General features: G+C 50.4%; 1 protein-coding gene across 4 annotated transcripts in view; it reads left to right on the forward strand.

Moving 5' to 3' along the window:
- Positions 1 to 19,901, forward strand: part of SPAG17 (sperm associated antigen 17) — a 481,463-nt gene that overhangs the window by 262,024 nt on the left and 199,538 nt on the right. For all 4 annotated transcript variants that reach the window (XR_012800093.1, XM_075592931.1, XM_075592933.1 and 1 more), the window contains exon 16: positions 7,113 to 7,171. Coding sequence is in view for 3 of the 4 variants with exons in the window: in XM_075592931.1 (XP_075449046.1) it covers positions 7,113 to 7,171 (59 nt within the window). In the remaining variant the exon portion in view is untranslated. The remainder of the gene's footprint in view (positions 1 to 7,112; positions 7,172 to 19,901) is intronic.

Below are 19,901 nucleotides of genomic sequence, written 5' to 3' on the forward strand. Positions count from 1 at the left end.
TGTTATATTGAGCCTGTTACAGTTACATTACTCGCGTTAGTGCATCGGCGTTATATTGAGCCTGTTACAGTTACATTACTCGCGTTAGTGCATCGGCGTTATATTGAGCCTGTTACAGTTACATTACTCGCGTTAGTGCATCAGCGTTATATTGAGCCTGTTACAGTTACATTACTCGCGTTAGTGCATAGGTGTTATATTGAGCCTGTTACAGTTACATTACTCGCGTTAGTGCATCGGCGTTATATTGAGCCTGTTACAGTTACATTACTCGCGTTAGTGCATCGGCGTTATATTGAGCCTGTTACAGTTACATTACTCGCGTTAGTGCATCGGCGTTATATTGAGCCTGTTACAGTTACATTACTCGCGTTAGTGCATCGGCGTTATATTGAGCCTGTTACAGTTACATTACTCGCGTTAGTGCATCGGCGTTATATTGAGCCTGTTACAGTTACATTACTCGCGTTAGTGCATCGGCGTTATATTGAGCCTGTTACAGTTACATTACTCGCGTTACTGCATCGGCGTTATATTGAGCCTGTTACAGTTACATTACTCGCGTTAGTGCATAGGCATTATATTGAGCCTGTTACAGTTACATTACTCGCGTTAGTGCATCGGCGTTATATTGAGCCTGTTACAGTTACATTAATCGCGTTAGTGCATCGGCGTTATATTGAGCCTGTTACAGTTACATTACTCGCGTTAGTGCATAGGCGTTATATTGAAGCTGTTACAGTTACATTACTCGCGTTAGTGCATCAGCGTTATATTGAGCCTGTTACAGTTACATTACTCGCGTTAGTGCATCGGCGTTATATTGAGCCTGTTACAGTTACATTACTCGCGTTAGTGCATCGGCGTTATATTGAGCCTGTTACAGTTACATTACTCGCGTTAGTGCATAGGCGTTATATTGAACCTGTTACAGTTACATTACTCGCGTTAGTGCATAGGCGTTATATTGAGCCTGTTACAGTTACATTACTCGCGTTAGAGCATAGGCGTTATATTGAGCCTGTTACAGTTACATTACTCGCGTTAGTGCATAGGTGTTATATTGAAGCTGTTACAGTTACATTACTCGCGTTAGTGCATCGGCGTTATATTGAGCCTGTTACAGTTACATTACTCGCGTTAGTGCATCGGCGTTATATTGAGCCTGTTACAGTTACATTACTTGCGTTAGTGCATCGGCGTTATATTGAGCCTGTTACAGTTACATTACTCGCGTTAGTGCATCGGCGTTATATTGAGCCTGTTACAGTTACATTACTCGCGTTAGTGCATCGGCGTTATATTGAAGCTGTTACAGTTACATTACTCGCGTTAGTGCATCGGCGTTATATTGAGCCTGTTACAGTTACATTACTCGCGTTAGTGCATCGGCGTTATATTGAGCCTGTTACAGTTACATTACTCGCGTTAGTGCATCAGCGTTATATTGAGCCTGTTACAGTTACATTACTCGCGTTAGTGCATCGGCGTTATATTGAGCCTGTTACAGTTACATTACTCGCGTTAGTGCATCGGCGTTATATTGAGCCTGTTACAGTTACATTACTCGCGTTAGTGCATCGGCGTTATATTGAGCCTGTTACAGTTACATTACTCGCGTTACTGCATCGGCGTTATATTGAGCCTGTTACAGTTACATTACTCGCGTTAGTGCATAGGTGTTATATTGAAGCTGTTACAGTTACATTACTCGCGTTAGTGCATCGGCGTTATATTGAGCCTGTTACAGTTACATTACTCGCGTTAGTGCATCAGCGTTATATTGAGCCTGTTACAGTTACATTACTCGCGTTAGTGCATCGGCGTTATATTGAGCCTATTACAGTTACATTACTCGCGTTAGTGCATCGGCGTTATATTGAGCCTGTTACAGTTACATTACTCGCGTTAGTGCATCGGCGTTATATTGAAGCTGTTACAGTTACATTACTCGCGTTAGTGCATCGGCGTTATATTGAGCCTGTTACAGTTACATTACTCGCGTTAGTGCATCGGCGTTATATTGAGCCTGTTACAGTTACATTACTCGCGTTAGTGCATCGGCGTTATATTGAAGCTGTTACAGTTACATTACTCGCGTTAGTGCATAGGCGTTATATTGAGCCTGTTACAGTTACATTACTCGCGTTAGTGCATCAGCGTTATATTGAGCCTGTTACAGTTACATTACTCGCGTTAGTGCATCGGCGTTATATTGAAGCTGTTACAGTTACATTACTCGCGTTAGTGCATCGGCGTTATATTGAAGCTGTTACAGTTACATTACTCGCGTTAGTGCATCGGCGTTATATTGAGCCTGTTACAGTTACATTACTCGCGTTAGTGCATAGGCGTTATATTGAGCCTGTTACAGTTACATTACTCGCGTTAATGCATAGGCGTTATATTGAAGCTGTTACAGTTACATTACTCGCGTTAGTGCATCGGCTTTATATTGAGCCTGTTACAGTTACATTACTCGCGTTAGTGCATAGGCGTTATATTGAGCCTGTTACAGTTACATTACTCGCGTTAATGCATAGGCGTTATATTGAAGCTGTTACAGTTACATTACTCGCGTTAGAGCATCGGCGTTATATTGAGCCTGTTACAGTTACATTACTCGCGTTAGTGCATAGGCGTTATATTGAGCCTGTTACAGTTACATTACTCGCGTTAGTGCATCGGCGTTATATTGAGCCTGTTACAGTTACATTATTAGCTTTAGTGCATCGGCGTTATATTGAGCCTGTTACAGTTACATTACTCGCGTTAGTGCATGGGCGTTATATTGAGCCTGTTACAGTTACATTACTCGCGTTAGTGCATCGGCGTTATATTGAGCCTGTTACAGTTACATTACTCGCGTTAGTGCATCGGCGTTATATTGAGCCTGTTACAGTTACATTACTCGCGTTAGTGCATCGGCGTTATATTGAGCCTGTTACAGTTACATTACTCGCGTTAGTGCATCGGCGTTATATTGAGCCTGTTACAGTTACATTACTCGCGTTAGTGCATCGGCGTTATATTGAGCCTGTTACAGTTACATTACTCGCGTTAGTGCATCGGCGTTATATTGAGCCTGTTACAGTTACATTACTCGCGTTACTGCATCGGCGTTATATTGAGCCTGTTACAGTTACATTACTCGCGTTAGTGCATAGGCATTATATTGAGCCTGTTACAGTTACATTACTCGCGTTAGTGCATCGGCGTTATATTGAGCCTGTTACAGTTACATTAATCGCGTTAGTGCATCGGCGTTATATTGAGCCTGTTACAGTTACATTACTCGCGTTAGTGCATAGGCGTTATATTGAAGCTGTTACAGTTACATTACTCGCGTTAGTGCATCAGCGTTATATTGAGCCTGTTACAGTTACATTACTCGCGTTAGTGCATCGGCGTTATATTGAGCCTGTTACAGTTACATTACTCGCGTTAGTGCATCGGCGTTATATTGAGCCTGTTACAGTTACATTACTCGCGTTAGTGCATAGGCGTTATATTGAACCTGTTACAGTTACATTACTCGCGTTAGTGCATAGGCGTTATATTGAGCCTGTTACAGTTACATTACTCGCGTTAGAGCATAGGCGTTATATTGAGCCTGTTACAGTTACATTACTCGCGTTAGTGCATAGGTGTTATATTGAAGCTGTTACAGTTACATTACTCGCGTTAGTGCATCGGCGTTATATTGAGCCTGTTACAGTTACATTACTCGCGTTAGTGCATCGGCGTTATATTGAGCCTGTTACAGTTACATTACTCGCGTTAGTGCATCGGCGTTATATTGAGCCTGTTACAGTTACATTACTCGCGTTAGTGCATCGGCGTTATATTGAGCCTGTTACAGTTACATTACTCGCGTTAGTGCATCGGCGTTATATTGAAGCTGTTACAGTTACATTACTCGCGTTAGTGCATCGGCGTTATATTGAGCCTGTTACAGTTACATTACTCGCGTTAGTGCATCGGCGTTATATTGAGCCTGTTACAGTTACATTACTCGCGTTAGTGCATCAGCGTTATATTGAGCCTGTTACAGTTACATTACTCGCGTTAGTGCATCGGCGTTATATTGAGCCTGTTACAGTTACATTACTCGCGTTAGTGCATCGGCGTTATATTGAGCCTGTTACAGTTACATTACTCGCGTTAGTGCATCGGCGTTATATTGAGCCTGTTACAGTTACATTACTCGCGTTACTGCATCGGCGTTATATTGAGCCTGTTACAGTTACATTACTCGCGTTAGTGCATAGGTGTTATATTGAAGCTGTTACAGTTACATTACTCGCGTTAGTGCATCGGCGTTATATTGAGCCTGTTACAGTTACATTACTCGCGTTAGTGCATCAGCGTTATATTGAGCCTGTTACAGTTACATTACTCGCGTTAGTGCATCGGCGTTATATTGAGCCTATTACAGTTACATTACTCGCGTTAGTGCATCGGCGTTATATTGAGCCTGTTACAGTTACATTACTCGCGTTAGTGCATCGGCGTTATATTGAAGCTGTTACAGTTACATTACTCGCGTTAGTGCATCGGCGTTATATTGAGCCTGTTACAGTTACATTACTCGCGTTAGTGCATCGGCGTTATATTGAGCCTGTTACAGTTACATTACTCGCGTTAGTGCATCGGCGTTATATTGAAGCTGTTACAGTTACATTACTCGCGTTAGTGCATAGGCGTTATATTGAGCCTGTTACAGTTACATTACTCGCGTTAGTGCATCAGCGTTATATTGAGCCTGTTACAGTTACATTACTCGCGTTAGTGCATCGGCGTTATATTGAAGCTGTTACAGTTACATTACTCGCGTTAGTGCATCGGCGTTATATTGAAGCTGTTACAGTTACATTACTCGCGTTAGTGCATCGGCGTTATATTGAGCCTGTTACAGTTACATTACTCGCGTTAGTGCATAGGCGTTATATTGAGCCTGTTACAGTTACATTACTCGCGTTAATGCATAGGCGTTATATTGAAGCTGTTACAGTTACATTACTCGCGTTAGTGCATCGGCTTTATATTGAGCCTGTTACAGTTACATTACTCGCGTTAGTGCATAGGCGTTATATTGAGCCTGTTACAGTTACATTACTCGCGTTAATGCATAGGCGTTATATTGAAGCTGTTACAGTTACATTACTCGCGTTAGAGCATCGGCGTTATATTGAGCCTGTTACAGTTACATTACTCGCGTTAGTGCATAGGCGTTATATTGAGCCTGTTACAGTTACATTACTCGCGTTAGTGCATCGGCGTTATATTGAGCCTGTTACAGTTACATTATTAGCTTTAGTGCATCGGCGTTATATTGAGCCTGTTACAGTTACATTACTCGCGTTAGTGCATGGGCGTTATATTGAGCCTGTTACAGTTACATTACTCGCGTTAGTGCATCGGCGTTATATTGAGCCTGTTACAGTTACATTACTCGCGTTAGTGCATCGGCGTTATATTGAAGCTGTTACAGTTACATTATTAGCTTTAGTGCATCGGCGTTATATTGAACCTGTTACAGTTACATTACTCGCGTTAGTGCATAGGCGTTATATTGAACCTGTTACAGTTACATTACTCGCGTTAGTGCATAGGCGTTATATTGAGCCTGTTAACAGTTACATTACTCGCGTTAGTGCATCGGCGTTATATTGAGCCTGTTACAGTTACATTACTCGCGTTAGTGCATCGGCGTTATATTGAGCCTGTTACAGTTACATTATTCGCTTTAATGGATCGGCGTTATATTGAGCCTGTTACAGTTACATTACTCGCGTTAGTGCATAGGCGTTATATTGAGCCTGTTACAGTTACATTACTCGCGTTAGTGCATCGGCGTTATATTGAGCCTGTTACAGTTACATTACTCGCGTTAGTGCATCGGCGTTATATTGAGCCTGTTACAGTTACATTATTCGCGTTAGTGCATCGGCGTTATATTGAGCCTGTTACAGTTACATTACTCGCGTTAGTGCATCGGCGTTATATTGAGCCTGTTACAGTTACATTACTTGCGTTAGTGCTTCGGCGTTATATTGAGCCTGTTACAGTTACATTATTAGTTTTAGTTCATCGGCGTTATATTGAGCCTGTTACAGTTACATTACTCGCGTTAGTGCATCGGCGTTATATTGAGCCTGTTACAGTTACATTATTAGCTTTAGTGCATCGGCGTTATATTGAGCCTGTTACAGTTACATTACTCGCGTTAGTGCATAGGCGTTATATTGAGCCTGTTACAGTTACATTATTCGCGTTAGTGCATCGGCGTTATATTGAGCCTGTTACAGTTACATTACTCGCGTTAGTGCATTGGCGTTATATTGAGCCTGTTACAGTTACATTACTCGCGTTAGTGCATCGGCGTTATATTGAGCCTGTTACAGTTACATTATTAGCTTTAGTGCATCAGCGTTATATTGAGCCTGTTACAGTTACATTACTCGCGTTAGTGCATCGGCGTTATATTGAGCCTGTTACAGTTACATTATTCGCGTTAGTGCATCGGCGTTATACTGAGCCTGTTACAGTTACATTACTCGCGTTAGTGCATCGGCGTTATATTGAAGCTGTTACAGTTACATTACTCGCGTTAGTGCATCAGCGTTATATTGAGCCTGTTACAGTTACATTATTCGCGTTATAGGCGTTATATTTAGCCTAGCGTTAATTTACAGTAGCTTAGTGTTAGGTTAAATAGGCTGCCAGAGATTTCTGGATCTACAAACAAAACTGTGCCCTGGAAATCCGGTGAAATAAACCAGCACCACATTAATCAAAGAAACAGATAGGCCCCTGGTGCCGATTGGCTTCCGAGAAGAAAGCGGCCAGATAGCCATCATAAATAACTGCAAAAGCGCTTTATAATAAATATCTATGAGCTGGAGCTACTGATCTCAGACCTAAACTAGGAGGTCCGCGGGTTCTGGTTCTGGGCTCTTTGGGGCAGGAACTCCTTTCCTCTAATATTAACGTTGGTGTACTTCTTCCTATACATAATGTAATGATGATTTGCGACGTAGAACTACACGTTAGGGGCCTCTGAGAGTCACATGCAGCGGTGACTAAGCTTCTGATGTTCTCATTTGCAGCGCATTTTGATGAGCAAGGCAAAGAACAGGAACGCACAGTTACTGCCTCAGAAAACAAGGTAAGATTTCCGCTTTAGATGGGTGTGCATTGTGTATGATGTGTAATACATCGCGACGTGGGGGCACGGGGTGTGGCACTGTCACCCAATGAGCCTCACGCTGAGATAACAGATATCTGACAGCTGCTGTCACACCTGTAATACTATCAGCATCTCTTAACCTGAAAATCGACACCCACCATTTACATTTCTAATGCAAGGGATTGACACGTCCCCATTATTAATTGCCAATACGTGATCTCATTTCTTGTTCTCCCCGTTGCTCATGTAATCAGCGTCCCATATCCTATCGTGGGAAGAACATCACAGCATATCTTACTATATATTTCTGAAAGTGTCCTATGTGTCCGTGTCTGTATGTGTCTCCCTGTGTCCCTCCCTGTGTCCCTAGCGGCAATCTCACTGGACCTTGGGCCAGGCCAATGAGATTGCTCCCTTGGGCCGCCCGCCCCCGCACACCTCTCATTGGCCTGAGGCGGAGTGACGGGCCAACACACACACACACACACACCCCTCCCCGATGCTCCACTCACCCCCCCCCCTCCCCGATGCTCCACTCACCTCCCCCCCATGCTCCACTCACCTCCCCCCTCCCTCCCTGATGCTCCACTCACCTCCCCCACCCTCCCCGATGCTCCACTCACCTCCCCCCCATGCTCCACTCACCTCCCCCCCTTCCCTCCCCGATGCTCCACTCACCTTCCCCCCTCCCCGCTGCTCCACTCACCTCCCCCCTCCCCGATGCTCCACTCACCTCCCCCCCATGCTCCACTCACCTCCCCCCTCCCGCCCTCCCCGATGCTCCACTCACCTCCCCCCCTCCCTGATGCTCCACTCACCTCCCCCCCTCCCCGATGCTCCACTCACCTCCCCCCCTCCCTCCCCAATGCTCCACTCATCTCCCCCCCTCCCTCCCCGATGCTCCACTCACCTACCCCCCTCCCTCCCCGATGCTCCACTCACCTCCCCCCCTCCTCGATGCTCCACTCACCTCCCCCCCATGCTCCACTCACCTCCCCCCCGATGCTCCACTCACCTCCCCCCCTCTCTCCCCGATGCTCCACTCACCTTCCCCCCCCTCCCTCCCCGATGCTCCACTCACCTTCCCCCCCTCCCTCCCCGATGCTCCACTCACCTTCCCCTCCTCCCTCCCTGATGCTCCACTCACCTCCCCCCCCATGCTCCACTCACCTCCCCCCTCCCCGATGCTCCACTCACCTTCCCCCCCTCCCTCCCCGATGCTCCACTCACCTTCCCCCCCCTCCATCCCCGATGCTCCACTCACCTGCCCCCCTCCCTCCCCGATGCTCCACTCACCTTCCCCCCCTCCCTCCCCGATGCTCCACTCACCTTCCCCCCTCCCTCCCCGATGCTCCACTCACCTTCCCCCCTCCCTCCCCGATGCTCCACTCACCTCCCCCCCGATGCTCCACTCACCTCTCCCCCGATGCTCCACTCACCTCCCCCCTGATGCTCCACTCACCTCCCCCCCGATGCTCCACTCACCTCCCCCCCGATGCTCCACTCACCCCCCCCCGATGCTCCACTCACCCCCCCTGATGCTCCACTCACCTCCCCCCCGATGCTCCACTCACCTCCCCCCCGATGCTCCACTCACCTCCCCCCCGATGCTCCACTCACCTCCCCCCGATGCTCCACTCACCTCCCCCCCCGATGCCCCACTCACCTCCCCCCGCTGCTCCACTCACCTCCCCCCGATGCTCCACTCACCTCCCCCCCGATGCTCCACTCACCTCCCCCCCCGATGCTCCACTCACCTCCCCCCCCCGATGCTCCACTCACCTCCCCCCCGATGCTCCACTCACCTCCCCCCCGATGCTCCACTCACCTCCCCCCCGATGCTCCACTCACCTCCCCCCCCGATGCTCCACTCACCTCCCCCCCCCGATGCTCCACTCACCTCCCCCCCCGATGCTCCACTCACCTCCCCCCTCCCCGGCGGGGGGACAGGCAGCTGACACGCGGCACCTAAGATGGCGGCGGCCGGAAGGACCCCCTTCCTCCCTCGCGGAGTAACTAAGATGGCGGCAGCCGGAACGAGAGGTGACGTGTGTGTGTGTGTGTGTGTGTGTGTGACACTGTGTGTGTGGGACACTGTGTGTGTGGGACACTGTGTGTGTATGTGACACTGTGTGTGTGTGTGTGTGTGTGTGTGTGTGTGTGTGTGTGTGTGTGTGTGTGTGTGTGTGTGTGTGTGACACTGTGTGTGTGTGACACTGTGTGTGTGTGACACTGTGTGTGTGTGTGGGACACTGTGTGTGTGTGGGACAGTGTGTGTGTGTGGGACACTGTGTGTGTGTGGGACAGTGTGTGTGTGTGGGACACTGTGTGTGTGTGGGACACTCTGTGTGTGGGACACTCTGTGTGTGCGGGACAGTCTGTGGGTGTGACACTGTGTGTGTGTGTGTGTGTGTGACACTGTGTGTGTGTGACACTGTGTGGGACACTGTGTGTGTGTCAGGCACTGTAGGGTGGGGACCGGAGCTACGGGGGGGAGGGGGGTCAGGAGCGTAGAGAGAGGGGGGAGCCGAGAAACATACAGGGGGAGTGGAGAGGAGGGACCCGGAAATTTTAAGCAACCCACCCCCCCTCCTGTCCACTGCCTCCCCTCCTGTCGACTGTCCCCCCCTCCTGTCCACTGTCCCCCCCCTCCTGTCCACTGTCACCCCCCCTCCTGTCCACTGTCCCCTCCCCCTCCTGTCCACTGTCCCCTCCTGTCCACTGTCCACTCCCCCTCCTGTCCACTGTCCCCCCCCCTCCTGTCCACTGTCCCCCCCTCCTGTCCACTGTCCCCCCCTCCTGTCCACTGTCACCCCCCTTCTGTTCACTGTCATCCCCCTCCTGTCCACTGTCACCCCCCTTCCTGTCCACTGTCACCCCCCTCCTGTCCACTGTCACCCCCCCTCCTGTCCACTGTCACCACCCCCTCCTTTCCACTGTCCCGTCCCCTCCTGTCCACTGTCGTGCCCTCCCCTCCTGTCCACTGTCGTCCCGTCCCCTCCTGTCCACTATCCACTCCTGTCCACTGTCGTCCCGTCCACTCCTGTCGACTGTCCCGTCCACTCCTGTCCACTGTCCCATCCCCCTCCTGTCCACTGTCGTCCCGTCCCCTCCTGTCCAGTGTCATCCCCTCCCCTCCTGTCCATTGTCGTCCCCTCCCCCTCCTGTCCACTGTCGTCCCCCTCCTGTCCACTGTCCCCCCCTCCTGTCCACTGTCACCCCCCCTCCTGTCCACTGTCACCCCCCTCCTGTCCACTGTCACCCCCCTCCTGTCCACTGTCACCCCCCTTCCTGTCCACTGTCACCCCCCTCCTGTCCACTGTCACCCCCCCTCCTGTCCACTGTCACCACCCCCTCCTTTCCACTGTCCCGTCCCCCTCCTGTCCACTGTCCCATCCCCCTCCTGTCCACTGTCCCGTCCCCCTCCTGTCCACTGTCGTCCCGTCCCCTCCTGTCCACTGTCGTCCCGTCCCCTCCTGTCCAGTGTCGTCCCCTCCCCTCCTGTCCAATGTCGTCCCGTCCCCTCCTGTCCACTATCCACTCCTGTCCACTGTCGTCCCGTCCACTCCTGTCCACTGTCCCGTCCACTCCTGTCCACTGTCCCGTCCCCCTCCTGTCCACTGTCGTCCCGTCCCCTCCTGTCCAGTGTCATCCCCTCCCCTCCTGTCCATTGTCGTCCCCTCCCCCTCCTGTCCACTGTCGTCCCCCTCCTGTCCACTGTCCCGTCCTCTCCTGTCCACTGTCCCCTCCTGTCCACTGTCCCCTCCTGTCCACTGTCTCCCCCCCTCCTGTCCACTGTCTTCCCCCCCTCCTGTCCACTGTCTCCCCCCCCTCCTGTCCACTGCCCCCCCACCCTCCTGTCCACTGTCCCCCCCTCCACTGTTCCCCCCTCCTGTCCACTGCCCCCCCCCTCCCCTCCTCCTGTCCACTGTCCCTCCCCCCCCCCCCCCCTTTCCTAGCGGGAAATTTAACTCACGGGCAACGCCGGGTCTCTCAGTGTTACATAAAGATGTTAGCATCAAGTGAATGGGAAAATGTCCAGTCTGGAAGCTCAATATGTAGGAGTCCCGGAGACTAGCTCGCCACAAAATAATCTCTTACTACATACTCACTTCCTTTCTGTGGCTTGTAAAAGGCAAATAAAACTGACCATTCAAAAGGGCCGGAAGGTGTCCTATGGCAGTGAACATGGGAACATTTCAAGCCTGAACAACAGGGACACCATATTGTCTGTATTCACACTAACTGCATAGCTAGCACCTAAATAGTTAACTGTAGGCATAGCAGAGAAATGAAAGAAAGTACAAGGTCCTAATACAAAGAGGCGTTACAAATAATTACAGAATGTAGGGGAGGACAGGATGGGAGATAGCAGGTTTTAACACACAGCTGGGGAGAGACAGCTGAAATTGGGGCAAGCCTATATTTGGGCAGGTCCAGATGTCCATGGATGAGGTATACATGTTTTCCTGTGTGTATTGAAATCAGAACTGTTGACAACTATGCTGGAAGTGATACCAAGAGAAATTGCAGTTCTCCACTCATAGCTGAGAACGCTGTAAAGACGTATACCATGCAGATTGCTTTCTGCGGTCTCTGAATAACTGATTGGAACAAGAACCGATCCGTAAAATTATTGACAGAGGTGGAAACATCCATCTTCAGGCAGAAGACTGCTTAGTACGGTCAATATTGGCCTTGGGCCCTTGGGATTTTCTGTACCTTTGTGTTTTCCAGGTAACTCAAAAACCTTGGGAATAAGGTAAAAGAACCGCTGAGTCTCACCTGCGCCACTATAAAGACATTGGGACTCTTTGGTGTGGCTGGGGAAAGAGGTGTTACATGCAAATCAATGACAAACACAGATTTCCATGTGAGACCCCCAATATACCAGGACCCCCTTACACACATCAGTGACACCGACATTTCCATGTGAGACCCCCCAATATACCAGGACCCCCTTACACACATCAATGACAGACATTTCCATGTGAGACCCCCCAATATACCAGGACCCCCTTACACACATCAGTGACACCGACATTTCCATGTGAGACCCTCCAATATACCAGGACCCCCTTACACACATCAATGACACCGACATTTCCATGTGAGACCCCCAATATACCAGGACCCCCTTACACACATCAATGACAGACATTTCCATGTGAGACCCCCCAATATACCAGGACCCCCTTACACACATCAGTGACACCGACATTTCCATGTGAGACCCTCCAATATACCAGGACCCCCTTACACACATCAGTGACACCGACATTTCCATGTGAGACCCTCCAATATACCAGGACCCCCTTACACACATCAGTGACACCGACATTTCCATGTGAGACCCTCCAATATACCAGGACCCCCTTACACACATCAATGACACCGACATTTCCATGTGAGACCCCACAATATACCAGGACCTCCTTACACACACCAATGACACCGACATTTCCATGTGAGACCCCCCAATATACCAGGACCCCCTTACACACATCAATGACTCAGACAGGAGATTTTCATTGTTATGTATTAAAGTTTCCCATGTATGAAAGCAGGGCAAATTGGAGCAAAAAATACTGCACCATTTATTAGTCAAAAGAAATCCAAATTAAAGATGCAGTACTATGGGGATTATGGGCTCAAGTGTGCCAGCTGCAAAACGCATGCAAAATAATTTATCCAAGGAATAATTCTATTACTGTTACATAGTTACATAGTAGATTGTGCTGAATAAAATATCCGTATTCATGACGTTCAATCTGCTGTTTGTTGCAGTGATTTTGCACATATTTTGCAGCTAGGGTGCCAGGCGGCTTCTCTAAAAACCCTGGACACATTGGTGAAAGGTGCAACACGCTCAAAACACACACACACACTGATCTCACCTCTCTTTCGCTCCATGTTGTTTCCTCCTCTCCTTGGCTCCACCCCCAGTCTCCTGACACCTCCTCCTGATTGGCTGCATTACCAGCAGCAGCCAATCAGGATGGAGGAAGCTGCCTAGCCACCCAAGCAACAGCCCTGCTCTCTCCCTGCTTGAGGAAATCCCACAGCCCCCAAGCAAGTCAGGTCACTAGGTATACACATACACGTCCAGAGAGGTAATACCGATATACACATACACGCCCAGAGAGGTAATACTGGTATACACATACACGCCCAGATAGGTAATACCGGTATACACATACACGCCCAGAGAGGTAATACCGGTATACACATACACGCCCAGAGAGGTAATACCGGTATACACATACACGCCCAGAGAGGTAATACCGATATACACATACACGTGCAGAGAGGTAATACCAGTATACACATACACGTCCAGAGAGGTAATACCGGTATACACATACACGCCAAGAGAGGTAATACCGGTATACACATACACGCCCAGAGAGGTAATACCGGTATACACATACACGCCCAGATAGGTAATACCGGTATACACATACACACCCAGAGAGGTAATACCGGTATACACATACACGCCCAGAGAGGTAATACCGATATACACATACACGTCCAGAGAGGTAATACCAGTATACACATACACGCCCAGAGAGGTAATACCGGTATACACATACACGTCCAGAGAGGTAATACCGATATACACATACACGTCCAGAGAGGTAATACCGGTATACACATACACGTCCAGAGAGGTAATACCGATATACACATACACGCCCAGAGAGGTAATACCGGTATACACATACACGCCCAGAGAGGTAATACCGGTATACACATACACGCCGAGAGAGGTAATACCGGTGTACACATACACGCCCAGAGAGGTAATACCGGTATACACATACACGCCCAGAGAGGTAATACCGGTATACACATACACGCCCAGAGAGGTAATACCGATATACACATACACGCCCAGAGAGGTAATACCGGTATACACATACACATCCAGACAGATAATACAGGTATACACATACATGCCCAGAGAGGTAATACCGCTATACACATACACGCCCAGAGAGATAATACAGGTATACACATACACGCCCAGAGAGGTAATACCGGTATACACGTACACGCCCAGAGAGGTAATACCGGTATACACGTACACGTCCAGAGAGGTAGTACCGGTATACACATACACGCCCAGAGAGGTAATACCGGTATACACATACACGCCCAGAGAGGTAATACCGGTATACATATACACGCCCAGAGAGGTAATACCGGTATACACATACACGCCCAGAAAGGTAATACCGATATACACATACACGCCCAGATAGGTAATACCGGTATACACACACGCTCAGAGAGGTAATACCGGTATACACACACACGCTCAGAGATGTAATACCGGTATACACATACACGCCCAGAGAGGTAATACCGGTATACACATACACGCCCAGAGAGGTAATACCGGTATACACATACACGCCCAGAGAGGTAATACCGGTATACACATACACTCCCAGAGAGGTAATACCGGCATACACATACACGCCCAGAGACGTAATACCAGTTTACACATATATGTCCAGAGAGGTAATACCGGTATATACATATATGTCCATAGAGGTAATACCGGTATATACACATACACACCCAGGGACGTAATACCGGTATATACATACATGTCCAATATTACCTATCAATTTTTACTGTGCTATGTCCAAATACTGGACAGTCCGGTTCAATACTGGACACCTGGCAACCCTATTTGCAGCCGGAAGTCTTTAGTAAGCAGCCCCTCTGTGTGCGGTAATAAATCTCTGCGTTGTTTTCCATTCTGGAATCTTTCTGTATCGAGGCAAAAGTGATCAAATTCTCATGCAAAGCCGGCACCGTGGAAAGCACTAAGCCTTATCTCCTCGCTGTATCTGGGGACATTGCTGTGCCCCAGGATAGCACCACACGTCTGCCTTGAAACATATGTAACACACTTTCCCCCACCCCCTGGGAGATATGGTGGCTACGGCGTATCTGGTGCATTGCCTGCGGCACACAGGAGACCTGAGCCTCAGCTGGTGGGAGCCTGGGGTGTGCCTGATCTTTCTGGTGACAGCGCCTCCACCTGTACAGGATCCTACTAAGTGGGATAACCCCGTTACAGGACCCCATGCAATAATACACACACTGATATTAATAATAACAGTTTACTGCATGCATATGAAGAATAACAATATACCGTCCCCACCAACTGGGCTATGCATGGCCGTAACCTCACAGTGTCTTCCTACTCAATGTCCATGTCACGAGAGCTTGCGACAGGCTGTAATTGTACACCAAAAACTATATATATAAATATATATATATACCTGGGTTTGAACTGGGACGAGACTTAAGATATAATAAAGTGATTTTATTCCTTGATAAAGGTGAACACAGCAAATATGTACAAATAACACGCAAAATATAGACACTTACGTAAAGATTATGGCAAGAAAGCCAGCAGGATCACAGCCTGCCACTTCTTCCATATTTGAGTTGACATCACAGCAAAACAGGCAGGACACATGCATGCATGAAGATCATTTGCATGAAGAACAATGAACAGCATGAACAACTTGGGTAGAGGGTGGCTTTGACTTATATACCATTTCAAGCTCATCTCTTTCCCTAGGTGCCGCGAAGGCTAGCATAACAATTAGCAATCTGGTCTTTGATGACCAGGCTTGTAAATTCTCCTTTCCTGCTCATTATCATAGCAGGGGGGCTGCAGTTTCTCAGACTCAACCAAAATTTCATATTTACTGCAAATCATTGCATAACTTGAGTACAGTAAAACATACAGTCAGGTGAGATATATTAATACGGTCTGTGACACCTGACGGTCGCAGAGAGACCAAAAATTACACTGTAATATGAACATTAATAGAGATATTAATATCTGGCATTTAGCAGCAGGTACATATACAATGTTTAGACTCCCAAAGATCAGCTGACTCCCGCCAATACACTTATGTAATTCTTAGCTGGTTCAGCCAAGGACATCTCATAATATTCTTATATTTATTAAAGTTACTCACTTTTGATATCCAGTTGGGGGTAGCCCCCCCCCCTGGCCCCATCAATAAAACCTTTTGAAGTAGGCTTGGGCTTCTCGCATAAACAATACCCCTGTGAAGCCAGGCTAAATTCTAGCAGGATGTCCTATTTAGCATCCAACTGCCAATTCACACCTCCGTTTTGGATATGCATTACAAAGGCAGGCAGAGGTTATTAGCATTTGCCCACCATTAGCATTCTGCCTGTATATTTCAAAAACTGCAAAAAGTCACTTTATCAAAAATATATGTTTCTCTTATGACAACGTTATATTTTTAATATGTGTGTACTTGGGGGGTGACCCGGAGGCTGTACCCCAAGGCTCAGGGTCCTGGCTTACTCAGTTACCAAATTACCAGTTTTCAGGTAACTGTTTATTCAGCACTGCATATAAGATTAACCCATTAAGTCCCAGTGGGTGGGTTATGCAGACCCTGATCCAGCAACAACATCATTTACACAGGGGAATAAGCATTTTCATGTTATTTAACAAGGGTTAAGTCACAGTTCTGGGCCTCAGCCCAGTTAACCCCTTGTCTCCCTGGCGAGGTTAGAGGGGGGCCCTTGGGGAGTAACCCCGTTAATCCCGGGCCAAACCCTCACTATCGTCACACCTCCCCAGCTCAATGGGGCCCTGGTGCCCCAGTCGCCTCCCCCAGGCACTGGGGTACCACTGGCGCCCTTGACGCCCTCAATACGTCCTGAGGGATTGGCCTGGCAAAATTGTCCTCCGGCATTGACCAGTACACCGTGGATGGTAAAGTCCAGATCCTGCAACGCCGGGCATTCTCCTTGGCCTCCCTCTGCCCCCCACCCAGTGCCTTGGGAACCAAGTCCATGGTGAAAGGGGCTCCTGTGCAGTCCAGGCTGCACACTGCCCAGAGACTGGCATGTCTGTGCATCTGCAGGAGACCAGCTATATAGCACAGACCGTCGCTTCCCTGTCAACCATGTCTGGGAAAGGGTTATGTCACCAGTCTGTAGGGACCCTACCTGCACTGGCTCTGTGCCACCCTGTAGCTGCTCCGCTATACTCCTGACTCTCCTCCCTGGCTGCCTATCTACCCACAGCCTCTCCTTTGGGAACCCAGGGGGTTCTGTCAGAGGGGTCACTCCTGGCCAGTCAGAACAAGGGACCTTCGGCCTACCTAGCCCATCCCTAGCTTCTGCCAGCTGCCTAACAACCCACTGACCTCCTATCTCCCCCTGCTCCACGGTGCCTCCCTGCCTAGCCTCCCCTAGGCCCAGCACCTCAGCCTGCTGCTTACCTCCCTGCAGCCCACCTGCACTCCTCTCCTCCCTGGGCAATCCTACCCCAGACCCTGGAACTACCTGAGTGCACCTAGCTCCCTGACCTTGTCTCCCCCTTACCAGGGATGAGCTCAGGGGCACCTCTCCAGATGCAACCGCCTTAGCACTTGGCTGGCAGGTATCCCTGGGGTGGCACAAGCCTGCCACTGCCCTGGATACCTCCAGCCCATAGTTAGGCTGCAACAGGGGGTTGCTGATCTGAGAAACCCCCTGGGGCTCTGCCAGGGCAACGGGAAACTCTAGCTGCAAGACCTGCTGCTTTCCCTCCCTGGCTACCACTAGCCCTCCTTCTCTCACTGAGATCTGCTGCGGGCTACCTACCTGCAGCCTCCCCTCACTCCGCTTCTCCCTAGCTAATCCTAGCCTGGACCCTAGGGACACCTGAGTGAGGCCCTCTCCCTGACACTGTCTCCCCATTACCGGGGATGAGCCCAGGGGCATCTCTCCAGATGCAACCGCCTCAGCTCTTGGCTAATGGGTATCTCTGGGGTGGCGCAAACTGGCCCCTGCCCATGATACCCCCAGCCCATAGCTAGGCTGCAACAGGGGGTTGCTGATCTGAGACACCCCCTGAGGCTTTGCCAGGATAATGGGGACAACTGGCTGGCTCACTTGCTGCCTTCCCTCCCCGGTTCCCACTGGCCCACCCAACCCTCTCCCAGGCGATCCTACCCTAGAGCTGGGTGCTAACGGGGCTAGCCCCTCTCCCTGAAGCTGTGCCCCCATTACCGGAGGTGAGCTCAGGGTTGCTGGTGCAGATGCACCCACCTTAGCTCCTGGCTGGCAGGTAATCTGGGGGTGGTCTAACTGTGCCACAACCCCTGGTACCTCCAGCCCATAGCAAGGCTGCAACAGTGGGGCTCTTAACTGAGAGTCCCCTTGCTGCTCTGCCCAGGTAATGGGGAAGCCTGGCGGCCCTACAAGCTGCCCTTCCTTCCCCTCCCCTGAGAACTGATGCTGGCTACCTACCTGCAGCCTCCCCTCACTCCGCTTCTCCCTAGCTAATCCTAGCCTGGATCCTAGGGACACCTGAGTGAGGCCATCCCCCTGACACTGTCTCCCCATTACCGGGGATGAGCTCAGGGTTGCTGGTGCAGATGCACCCACCTTAGCTCCTGGCTGGCAGGTAATCTGGGGGTGGTCTAACTTTGCCACAACCCCGGATACCTCCAGCCCATAGCAAGGCTGCAACAGTGGGACTCTTAACTGAGGGTCCCCTTGCCGCTCCGCCAAGGTAATGGGGAAATCTGGCTGGCTCACTTGCTGCCTTCCCTCCCCGGTTCCCACTGGCCCACCCAACCCTCTCCCAGGCAATCCTACCCTAGAGCTGGGTGCTAACGGGGCGAGCCCCTCTCCCTGAAGCTGTGCCCCCATTACCGGAGGTGAGCTCAGGGTTGCTGGTGCAGATGCACCCACCTTAGCTCCTGGCTGGCAGGTAATCTGGGGGTGGTCTAACTTTGCCACAACCCCGGATACCTCCAGCCCATAGCAAGGCTGCAACAGTGGGACTCTTAACTGAGAGTCCCCTTGCCGCTCCGCCAAGGTAATGGGGAAATCTGGCTGGCTCACTTGCTGCCCTTCCTTCCCCTCCCCTGGTAGCCCTATCTCCTGCCACCCCCCGGTCACCCCTATAGTGAAACAACAGGGTACAGTCATAGGGAAAAATAAGTCAGGGTCAGTCTGCGACTTGGTCTGGCTTACCTTGCTGGTCCCCGCAGAGACCGCCGCCTTCGTTGGTCCCAATTGCAGGGGGACTGGAGCGGCCGCCGCCGGCCCCATCTGGGCTGGGCAGCACCGGGCCACTGCCGCAACAGCGCCCGTGTTGGGTACAGGTAAAACGGTGCAGGACAAGGGTCCCAGGTCTTTGTGGAGGAACACAGCTCCATGCAAACTTGGTAAAATAACCCCCTCCCGCAACCTCTGTCCCTCCCCCCAAATAAAACTGCCGCCGGCAGGATGCCGGAGTGGCGGCGTCTTCTCTGCCGCCGCCGCTGGTTCTCCGCCGGGATCAGGTGGATGGCCGCTGCTCTCCGCCGCTGTTGCTGATGCAGCCCGTCCAGGTTCTCCAGGAGACGTCCCGCGGAGGGTTGTCGCCCCGGCTGGGCGGGAGCCATCAGAGGATGCCGCTAACTGGGTCATCTTTTCCTCAGCTCGTGAGCGTTGGCCCTGAGGGGCTTCTTCGCCTGACCGCGCACGGTCAGGGCACTGGGCATTATTGTGGCCCATTGGTTGGCAGTGCCGCAGCGACTGCCGGTGCTTCTCCGCCACCGGTGGACTAACCCCAGCAAGGGGCAACGGAGTCCAGAGCGGAGTTGCCTGAGCGCCGGGCTCATTCCAGAGCTTCTCCGCCGCCGGTGGACTAACC

The sequence above is a fragment of the Ascaphus truei genome, chromosome 3 (assembly GCF_040206685.1).
Source record: "Ascaphus truei isolate aAscTru1 chromosome 3, aAscTru1.hap1, whole genome shotgun sequence".
NCBI lineage: Eukaryota > Metazoa > Chordata > Amphibia > Anura > Ascaphidae > Ascaphus > Ascaphus truei.